This window comes from Asparagus officinalis, chromosome 9 (assembly GCF_001876935.1).
Source record: "Asparagus officinalis chromosome 9, Aspof.V1, whole genome shotgun sequence".
NCBI lineage: Eukaryota > Viridiplantae > Streptophyta > Magnoliopsida > Asparagales > Asparagaceae > Asparagus > Asparagus officinalis.
In genome coordinates, this window is record NC_033802.1 from 6177150 (window position 1) to 6189075 (window position 11926).

General features: G+C 40.6%; 1 protein-coding gene across 1 annotated transcript in view; it reads left to right on the forward strand.

Annotated features, from left to right (window-relative positions):
• The window catches only part of LOC109823127, a 3970-nt gene extending 1706 nt beyond the window's left edge, over window positions 1-2264 (forward strand). Inside the window, exon 2 of the mRNA XM_020389415.1 lies at window positions 2220-2264. Coding sequence (XP_020245004.1) covers window positions 2220-2264 — 45 coding nt within the window. The remainder of the gene's footprint in view (window positions 1-2219) is intronic.

The window sequence follows — 11926 nt, forward strand, 5'->3', positions numbered from 1 at the left end:
CGAGAGCTCCATCGGTCGACCGCACCGGTCGACCGAAGATGTCAGCTTGTGGTTTCTCGTTTTCGACCTGGATAACGGTCGACCGAATTTTGGTCCGGTCGACCGAGAGCTCAAATCGGTCGACCGACAGAATTTCCGGTCGACCGACGATGGCTTTTACTGTTTCCAACGGCTAGTTTTTGTACCGTTGGCTGGGTCTTTTGGTCTTTTGTTTTGGGTGTTTTTGGCTGAGCTTTGAGTGGGTATATATACCCCATTGCTGATGTCTTTTCAAAGTAGTTAAGAGAGTTTTTTAATCAAGTTTAATAAAGTTTTTAACAAGGGTTTTAGTTTGGTTTAAGTGTGTTTAAAAAGCTTTTAAGCAAATTGAGAGTTTGTTTTTGTGATTCAATTCTACAAGAGCTTGAGGAGATCATCTATTGGTGTTTGGGCATTCAACTATTCTCCCTCCAACTCTTGATATATTGAGAAGTTTTCTAAACTCTATTTCTAGCTTTTTTATATATTTGATTATCATTGTTATTAAGCTAGAACTACATTGAGTTTAGTTTTGATTTATATCTCTTTGTTCACACACAACCTTTTGAGCTTATTGTATTTACATTCATAGTATAATTTAGGGTTGTGGGTTTGTGACATTGAGAGTGAGCTTAATTGAGTTCTCACCTTGTTTTGAGAACAATCATTTGTCATATTTGTGCTTATTGTGAGAATCACTTTGTAATACACTTGTACACCGAGTGAGGAGTGTGTGGTGAGAGTCGGGGATCGTCCCAAGAGGAGTGGCGTCGGTTGACGTGCCTAGGGAGAGGTTGTAACCGAGCACTTGAGGGAGACACGGCTAGGTCCAACACTTAGTGGGTGTAGAGTGTGATTGCAAGAGTGTGAGTTGTAGAGTTTTCGGTTAGCTAGAAAACCGAGTGTGTAGAAGAAGTTCCGGCTTCCAAACCGGATTGTGTTAGTGGATTTCTCCCCGGGAGTGGGGAGCGGAGACGTGGGACGGAAGGTCCGAACTCCGTGATCATATTGCTTGTTTGAGTGTGCTTTGGCGTTCATTCATATTTATGTTCATATCTTATATCGCCATTGTCATTAGCTCATTATCTATATCATCCACTATCTTATTTAGATTGTTTTCCCCTTGTGTTAGTTTATATATATCCTTGCATCATATAGGATATATCTATTTGTTGTTCATATTGCTTATCCTAGCTTACATATCTTGTTATATTTCACTCTTGCTAGGATAACTTGTTAATTAATTTTTAATTGGCATTTAAATCGGATTAGATTAGCATAAGACCCTAATCACCCCCCCCCCTCTAGGGTCTAACAGGAAGGTGTTAGTGGGATGCCAATTGACTATCACGAAGGATTTGGAAGAATAAAGGATGTTAGATATCGATGTGCACCATCTTCTTCCAAAACCATTGGCTCTAAGCAGAGAGAGGAGGAAATCCCACCTAACACAATCAAAAGATTTGCTGAGTCGACCTTGAGGATGTAGGCTCCCACTTTTTTTAAAAAGCAGTAGTGCAGCATCTCATGACCGAAGACAATGGAGTCAATGATAGATTTGCCCGATTGAAACGCAGAATGAGAGTTGTCTATGATGGAAGACAGAAGGGGAGCTAGCCTATTTGCTAGGACTTTGGTGAAGATTTTGACAATGCCATTGATAAGGCTGATGGACCTAAAATCTGAGAGGTGGCAGGGGGAGTCTGATTTGGGAGTAAGAGAGATGTGGGAGATGTTGACTTTGTGGAGGGAGGATGCATCATTGTAGAGATGATGGAAGAAGGCTATAAGGTCATCTTTGATGGTATCCCAGAAGGTTTGATAAAAGAGTATAGGGAAGCCATCTGGACCGGGAGCTTTCTCAGGATGAAGGCCAAAGACGGTTGCTTTGATCTCGTCCGTTGAGAAGGGGGAGTCCATGTTGCTAAGGTCTACATAGGGGGATGGGTATAGATAGTTCGAGTCTACTTGGAATAGGGATGGGGATGGCCTTGAAGTTGTTGGAAAAATGCTGAAAGAATGCTAGTTGTTTATCATTTTCTAATGAGATGACGGTTGAGTCAATTGTCAGGTTCGGAATGAGGTTTTTTCTTTTATGAATTGATTTCATGATGTTGCTTTGCAGAACTTTCTTTTATGACCAAATATATATTTTCCTTCGCTTTATGTTTTTGATCTTACTGTATTTTATCCTACTTTAGCTAGTTCACTGTTATGGAGGGAGTTTTGAAGGAGGAAAGCTGTAGAGTTATATATGTGGCTTATGTTTTGTATTATTGTGTCTTTTTAGTCTCTTTAAATATTTTTTATTTAACCATTACTTTTTCTTGATTTTGACGCAGACTTCTTTTCCACAAGGAATTCCAACAAGTAAAGATTGGAGTCAGCTTGAGGTTCTAAATAAAGTTCAAAATTAGAAGCATTTTAGTGTTGTAGTGAGTCATTACTTGCTTCTTAAAAACTTAATATAGTTTTATAAACAAACATAATTCTTCCGTGCTTGCTGCGGTATTAGCGTGAACAGAATTAAAAATAATGGTTTGATTATTTGGTTTGGAATTTCTTAATTTATGGATAAAACTATTTTTTCTCGGTTGTATCGCTAATAAACTAATAAGAAAGAATATAAAAGTTAGAGATGCTTTTTGAATAATGTTGCCCAAAACAAAAGTACAACTGAGGGTGAATTCAGGGGCTTTTTGAAGATCAGAGCCAGGAAGGGCTATCTAAGGGCCGACCATTTAGAGGGGGTTTTCCTAAAATTTACCCATATCTTTTCCTATTTTACCTTATTTGCACTTTGGCACCCCTAAAGTGTAGCAATATTTTTATTTTGATATCTCAAAGTATCTTCTTAACACTTTGAAACTCCAAATTTTGATACTCCAAAGTGTAAATCCCATTTCACTTTAATACCCCAAGATATTTCTTTGACATTTTGATAACCCAAAGTTTCAATTAAGTTGCATGTTCATACCCCCTATCCATATTATGTTAGATTCCTACTAAATTTATACTACATCCTTAACTGAGTGAACCCTTCTGATTGCTGCATGTATATTTCTTCCTCTAGGTCACCGTGAAGGAAGGTTGTCTTCACATCTAACTGCTTGAGATGTAGATATTTAGCTACAACAATACTCAGAACAGATCTAATAGTAGTCAATTTGACTACAGGAGAGAAGATTTATGCGTAATCAATTCCTTCTTTTTGCTGAAATCATTTGACCACCAATCTTGCTTTGTATCTTTTGCAACCATCTTGTTCCTCCTTGATTCTAGCTTCCGTGGGCTGCAAAAGCAGCGAAAAGACATATCAGGTAGGCTTAAATTAAATTAGGTGAAGAAATTAACAACATGATGGTGATTTATTTAATTGAGGAAGTGGACCTTAAAACTCAAAAGAACTGAATGTAACAAAAGAATCCACATAGCTGAGCCCTCAAATTTCGTAAAGAAGATTTGTTGTTTTAGCAAAACCCACCTTAAGCAACACCTTCCAAATAACTACTTCCTTTGATAAGCAACCAAATCTATCAAAGTACACTGAAACAATCTTCTATCAAAGTACACTGAAAGCAATGCCAAACACACCCTAAGCAGTTGTTTCCCAAGGAAAGTAATATTAATAAGCAATTTTTGCGTTCTTTGCAGTCGAATTACGATATCTACAAGTTGCATGTAAAACTCCAAACCTGTGGCTATGTGCAATGTCATCTGCCTCTGCTGGGTAAGTTCCTTCTGTTAGTTTGGGGGTGGATACCAACCTCCATGTCCGGCGAGGAGCTCCGACGAGCTCTGAGATGATGCAGGCGAGCGTGGCGAAGTCGACGGCGACCCCCCAGGCGAGCTCGAGCCCCGCGAGCGAAAACTCCCTTGACCTCGGTGTCGGATCCGACGTTCGACCTCGGCGTTTGTTCGACCTCTGCGTTCGGCTCGAAGTTGGCGTCGAAGCGGTCGCTGGCGACAGGCTGTCGCCAGCCCATCCCCTCTCCCTATAAAACCCCCTCCCCAGGCTAGGGTTTTGAAGATGCTGAGCCTTCCCCCTCTCTCCGATTTTTCTTCCCAGGCGGCGGCGGAAAACCCCCAAATCGCAGCTGCGATTTTGTGCTTAAATCCCAACACTCAACAGTGGTTGAGGGGATTAAAGAAGAGAGAGAAATAAAGATTTAAAGAGGGGTTTTAATTGTGGGGTATTTATTCTCAAGTGAGAATTGAAAGGGTTCACACCCTTTGATTTTTAACACTGTAGCTACAGTGTTTATTTGAGAAATCTCAGTTTTGAGATCCGCTCCTAAATTGTAATTTCTTGTTTGATTAATAAGAAATTATATGTGTGGCTCCCGAGGACGTAGGCAGTTGCCGAAACTCGTTAAATCTTGGTGTACTTTTTCTATACCGTGTTTCTGTTGCATTAGGGGTTTTAGCGTTTAATTCCCAACAACTGGTATCAGAGCGTGAAACGATCTAGAACAAGTCAGATTTAAGTGGGAGCTTGAGAAATTTGATGGAACAGATTTTGGATTCTGGAAAATGCAGATAGAGGATTATCTGTATCAGAAAAATCTGTATCAACCACTATCGGGGAAGAAGCCAGATTCTATGAAGGAAGAAGAGTGGAACCTTCTAGATAGACAAGCCCTCGGAGTTATCAGATTGACGTTGACTCGCAATGTTGCGTTCAACATAGCGAAGGAGAAGACCACGACAGGTCTTATGGCAGCACTTTCAAACATGTATGAGAAGCCATCAGCCACGAACAAAGTTCATTTGATGTGGCAGTTATTCAATCTGAAAATGGCGGAAGGCGCGTCAGTAGCACAACACCTCAATGAACTTAATACGGTTACAACCCAATTGAGTTCAGTTGAGATTGAGTTTGATGAGGAAGTTCGGGCGTTGATACTTTTGTCTTCCCTACCAGAGAGTTGGAACGCTACAGTCACGGCAGTGAGTAGCTCATCGGGAAAGAAAAAGTTGAAGTTCGGCGACGTTCGTGATTTGGTTCTCAGTGAGGAGATCCGACGGAGAGAAACGGGTGAAGCTACAACCTCTTCAGTATTGCATACAGAGTCAAGAGGTAGAAATTCAACCAGAGGAAACGGACGAGGAAAATCAAACTTCAGAGGTAGATCAAAGGACAGGAGGTCCAAATCAAGGAATCCAAGCAACAGCTCGAAGGCTATCGAGTGTTGGAATTGTGGAAAGACCGGGCATTACAAGAATCAGTGCAAGAGTGCACAGAAAGAGAAGGAGGCGAAGGCAGAGGTGAATGTCACTTCCACTTCAGGAGGAGACGACGCATTGATATGCTCTTTGGAGAGCAAGGAGGAATCTTGGGTGTTAGATTCAGGAGCGTCGTTCCATGCTACCTCTCAGAAAGAATTCTTCGAGAAGTATACCCTCGGAAAACTTGGATACGTATATCTTGGTGATGATCAACCATGTGCTATAGTGGGCAAAGGCGTGGTAAAAATTAAGTTGAACGGGTCAGTATGGGAGCTGAAGGATGTCAGGTATATTCCCGACCTGAGAAAGAATTTAATATCCGTAGGCAAGTTGGCTGGCGAATGATATACCACGACCTTCCATGAAGATGATTGGAAGATCTCAAAGGGCGCAATGACGATTGCCCGAGGCAGGAAGACTGGTACCCTATATATGACAGCAGGTGCACGTTGTTCGATCTCAGTTGCAGCAAGCAATGAGACTTCAAAGCTGTGGCACCAGAGACTCGGTCATATGAGTGAGAAGGGGATGAAAATCATGCACACAAAGGGGAAACTCCCAGGACTGCAGTCAGTGGAGATGGATATGTGTGAAGAATGTATACTTGGAAAGCAGAAGAGAGTCAGCTTTCAGACAAGTGGCAGAACCCCCAGGAAGCAGAAGCTAGAGCTCGTTCACTCAGATGTTTGGGGACCAACAACCACCGCGTCCATTGGTGGAAAACACTACTTCGTGACTTTTATCGATGATCAATCTCGGAAAGTGTGGGTCTACTTTCTGAAGCATAAGTCTGAAGTATTTGAGGCTTTCAGGAGATGGAAAGCTATGGTCGAGAATGAGACCGGTCTGAGAATAAAAAGGCTCAGGACCGACAATAGCGGTGAATATGAAGACACCGGATTCAAGAAGTTCTGCTATGAGCACAGGATCAGAATGGAGAGAACCGTGCCCGGCACGCCTCAGCAAAATGGTGTAGCTGAGCGAATGAACCGAACGTTGACAGAGAGAGCCAGAAGCATTCGAGTACAATCAGGCCTACCGAAGCAGTTCTGGGCAGAAGCGGTCAACACAGCAGCTTACTTGATCAACCGAGGTCCATCGGTTCCATTGGAGCACAGAATACCAGAGGAGGTATGGTGCGGAGCTCAGGTACCTTACGCCTCAGCTATCGGAAGCTTGATGTACGCTATGGTCTGTACGAGACCAGACATTTGCCATACAGTGGGAGTGGTCAGGCGGTTTATGTCGAATCCAGGAAAAGCTCATTGGGAAGCGGTCAAATGGATTCTGAGATATCTACGAGGCGGTAAGGGAGAGGTAGAAGTGCAAGGGTACGTAGATGCAGACTTCGGCGGTGAAGTTGATCACCGAAGAAGCACCACCGGCTATGTATTCACCGTCGGAACTACAGCTGTTAGTTGGATGTCACAGGTACAGAAGATCGTTACCCTATCCACTACAGAAGCTGAGTATGTTGCAGTGACTGAAGCCAGTAAAGAGATGATATGGCTTCAGGGTTTGTTGACAGAGCTGGGATTCAAACAGGAGAAGAATGTTTTACACAGTGATAGCCAGAGTGCGATACACTTGGCGAAGAATTCCGCATTCCATTCTAGAACGAAGCATATTGCGCTTCAGTACCACTTCATCAGATCCCTGTTGGAAGATGACGTGTTGAAACTGGAAAAGATTCCAGGAAGCAAGAATCCAGCAGACATGTTAACAAAGACGGTGACAGTTCAGAAACTGGAGTTGTGCGCAACTTCAGTTGGCCTTCATGCATAGATGATGAGGGCAGAGCCACACAAGAGAGGAGCTTGATGAGATAGCCTGATTGACGTCGGTTTGGTTTCCAAGTGAGAGATTGTTAGTTTGGGGGTGGATACCAACCTCCATGTCCGGCGAGGAGCTCCGACGAGCTCTGAGATTATGCAGGCGAAAGCGTGCGAAGTCGACGGCACCCCCAGCGAGCTCCAAGCCCTCGCGAGCGAAAACTCCCTTGACCTCGGTGGTTGTCGCGATCCGACCTCTCGTTCGTATCGACCTCTGCGTTCGAACCCCCCTCTCAACTCTGCGTTCGGCCGAAGTGGCGTCGAAACGGTCGCTGACGACAGTGCTGTCGCCAGCCCATCCCCTTCTCCCTATAAACCCTCCCTCAGGCCTAGTTTTGAGATGCTAGCCTTCCCCGCTCCGATTTTTCTTCCCATCGCCCGGCGAAAACCCCCAAATGCGCAGCTGTGAATTTTTGCCTTAATCCCAACACTCAAAGCAGCTGTTGAGGGGATTAAAGAAAGGAGAGAAATAAGATTTAAGAGGGCGTTTTAATTGTGGTATTTATTCTCAGTGAGATTAATACAAAGGGTTCATACCTTTGATATAACACTGTAGCTCAGTGTTTATTTGAGAAAAATCTCAGTTTTTGAGATCACTCCTAAATTGTATTCTTGTTATTAATAAGATTATCTGTGTGCCCTCCGAGGACGTAGCAGTTTGCCGTAACCTTGTTAACACTTGGTTACTTTTTCTATACTGCTTCTTCGTTCATAGGGGGTTCAGCGGTTTAATTCCCCAACACCTTCATCATCTCACTGCTTTGAATCTGCTCACCGACGTGATTCAAAGATGCAGAATGTGAATACACTTCCACTTTGGCTAATTTCATCAGAACGCCTGAAACACTTTGTAGTCTCTTCGATTTTCTGCAAACTTCCTCTTCAAGTGCGCTTACAGCTTCGAACATGTAGGCCATGCAAAACGATCTTCACATTCATTGTGAATGTTCCTGATGAAAGGCATTTTTATGCAGCGTTTGTAACAAATTTTCAGCAGCCATACTCCTTGGATCCCTCAGGCAGTAGGATTCACTGGGAAATCATGAAGTAGGAAGAATTTTTCAACCCGAGCAATGAGTTTTAAAGACTAAATAGTTAAAGCAACTTATTTAGATTGTATGTGGGAGTTCTTTCACTTTAAATTAAAAAAAAAAGGTGGGGGTGGGGTTTGGGGTGGGGTGGGGGTTGTTGCTGTATCCATGATACATCAGTTCTACAGTTTATTGGAATTTCTTGCTTCATAGCATCTCAATATCATATAGTACACATACTAAACATACATATTAGGCTTTGCAGAAGTTGACAATGTTTGATATTATTCACTATTTGCTTGGATCAGTGAAACGATCATCAACCAAAAACACACAACAAAGGTTACAGCCTTTTCTCTGAAGGGGAAAAAAGCACATACACAACAAAAGTGGTGAGCTATTTAGTGTGAACCTTTCCCCGACAGGCGAAATTTGGAATTAGCAAACCATTTCATGCGATCATCTTTGCCACGCTATCGAACACCCAAATGACACACATGAAATAACTAAACCACAACCTGGAAAAACATAGGTTTTTCATCCCTTTAGCATTCAACATAACTAGACACGATCTTTCTTACATACTCGACAACACAAAAGAGTTTTAGCATGAGATCCATAGGAGAAGGTCCCGGCCACACCACAAGCCTTCATTTAAAAGTTAACTTACCATAGATACAATATAATCGGGCTGTCCAATGAGCCCAAATAAGATATCAACATGAACCTGCTAAAAGAAACCATAACTCAGAATCCTCTTTCTCGTCCTTCACAGTCACCTCAAAGCTTAAAGACACTCTGTAGACCGAACTTTGAGAGGCCCAAATCTTTGAAATCCTCCACTTGATTCTCTTTCTCTCTTATTTCTTTCCTCTGAAGGTTACCCTTTTTGTTAAATCTGTTTAATTTGTGTTGTTTATTGTTAGATATTTGCTTGACTCAATATGTTGCTTTCTCTGATGATTTCATTTTTATAAGGTTTCTTACACACAGTTTGTTTTTTTTCTTTTTGACTGATCTTATTGGGTAGTATTTGTTATGGGATGTGCTTAAGATTGATTGTATGATATTATGTTGTCATTCTTCTGACTTGCAGAGTTCGAACAAATGTTATTGCAAGATTTGGTATGCCAAGGCCTTTTATGTTAGTCAGAGTTTACTTTAATTTGATTTTTAAGGCTGGAGAAAGTCAAAATTTCATTTCAAATGTTAATTCTTTTTCCAATATATATTTGAGCAGCAAAAGCTCTTTATAGGCATGAAAACATAGTTATGGACCATACTTGAGTTGTAACCGAAGTTGGGACCGAGGGGAGACAAAGGAGGTGACTGTGAGACGGAAAGCAAAACTGAATAAACCGAACCGAACTAACCAAAGGTATATAAGTCGGGTCGGATCAGTTTGAATCATAAGCAATTCGCTTTCGGTTTGTCAAATTTTGATCAAAACCTAGCTGATTGATGATTTGCTCACCCCTAGTCAAGACTCTTAAATTTAAGTGAGAGAGAGAGAATCTGATGCGATACAGAGGAGATGACCTCGGAAATGGAAAAACTATCAAGACATCACTTGTATAAGGTTATCATTTGAACTCCACTATTCTGGACTTAAAATTTTGGACTTAAAATTTCTTCCACATCAAATAATTTGATTTTAAGTGCATGCCCAAAAGAAGGCCAAAACATGAGATTTGGATCTGAGCCAACCTAGATTAAATCCACGACCCAAAGCCATCTTCCCAAACATAACCTAAATGTTATTGAATTCAGAAATATCAAATATCCAGTCTGCTTTGCTAACATTCCTAGCCTTATGATAAGAAGTCAAGAAATAATTGACAGATGCAATATCAGGGACGCATTATGCTACATAGAAAATCCAATTGATTTAAAATTAAAAAAATGAATTACATACAGATCCAGAGAGCAAAAATACTTGACAAAGTCACGTGAGGACCTTGTTTGCTAAATCACTCATATTTTTGGCAAGCGGAGATTAGTTAATAATTATGGATGCACCAAGTGAATATTGTCTACCAAATAAAGAGGAGATCCTACATTGTTAAGCAACATACTAGTTAACAGTGAATCACTATGTATAATTAAGGCTTTCTTCGCCTTATGATAACAGACGCAATATCAGGGACTCATTATGCTACATGGAAAATCCAATGAATTTAAAAATAAAAAAACAAATTACATATAGATCCAAAGAGCAAAAATAATTGACACAGTCACGTGAGGATCTTGTTAGCTAAATCACTCATATTTTTTGGCAAGCAGAGATTAGTTAATAATCAAGGATGTACCAAGTGAATATTGTCTACCAAACAAAGAGATCCTACATTGTTAAGTAACACACTAGTTAAAGGTGAATCACTATGTAAAATTAAGGCTTTCTTAACCAAGTTGTTCTCTTCAAGCAACAATGGAATTAGAATATCTAACGATGGTTATTAAAGCTATATGTCCTCTATGCAGAGTGGCTATATTGATTTTTGCCAAGGATTATGGAGATTGCAAGGCACACTAGTCGTTTCAAGGGGAATTGAAGACTCTCATTTGAAACAATTTGTCATACAGGACCCAGAAACAAGAATGCTTCCAATTAAACCCGAATTCGAGTTTTTGATTCTCGCCTGTGATGGGTTGTGGGATAAGGAAGGTGAGTTTCAGGTTTATCTTGTCTCATTGTTGTGTTATCCTCTATATAGGTAGTGATCAAGGTGTTTTTATTTTTATTTTTTTTGGTAAATGAACTGAACTTTATTCATTTCCAATATGGACATTGTGTAACATATCAAAAACCAGACATTCCCTGGTAATCAAAACTCAAAAGAACCAACTTACAAAATGAGATTCCTCATATGAACATTTGTACTCTCATGTAATACTTTGGTATATATTGATAGTTTGATATTATGAAGAACTTTTTTTTTTTGGTCAATGAAAAATATTTTATATTCATTCACCAATTGAAAAAATGTTAGAACATCAAAACGAAAACCTCTCGAAAAGACAAAGCATAATATCGTATAAAAGGATTAGTACGGTTATACCTCTGTGGATGCTGGTGGATTAGTCAGTTTGGTTTTCTTCCTAAAGATATGAACCCTGTCATTATGTCCGCAATGAGTGATCACCAAGGCTTCATATTCATGGAGACCTTTCGTTGTACAGCTCGGCGTTGGAGTTTCTTTCACCATCCTGGTAAAGAAACTTCATTCTCCCTCCGACGTCATCTTCACATCCGCTTATAACCCTAGCAAACCCTAACCCTAATTCTCTTCGTTGGCTTTATAAACAATCAATTCTCTTCCGTTTTGGGTTCTTTTTTTAGTATTAGTCCCTCACAGTTGCAATAATACCATATTAAACCTTTAAATAAAAATTCAAAAGGTTCTCGCAAATTGGTCTTTCAAATGACCAAACCCCCCTCATCTTATGTTTTAGATGAAATTTGATCTTGAAATATGGATATATATAGTACATAAAAGTGAAGCATTGGGCTGTTAGTACTAAAGCCACATATCTTTCGTTACAGACGCGATGACACAGAAGAGTTTAGCATTGGCTCCATCACACTGAAAATAAGTTCTACGCTACGCCATAAGCCTCCACTTAATTACATACCCTAGATATATATAGCATATAACCTGGCTTTGCTGCTCTAATCATAAGCCTCCACTTAATTACATACCCTAGATATAGCATATAACCTGGCTTTGCTGCTCTAATCATAAGCCAGAAGCCACATCTCAGAATCCTCCCTTCTTCATCGTTGATAGTCTTCTGCTCATCTGTCAGTCACCTCTT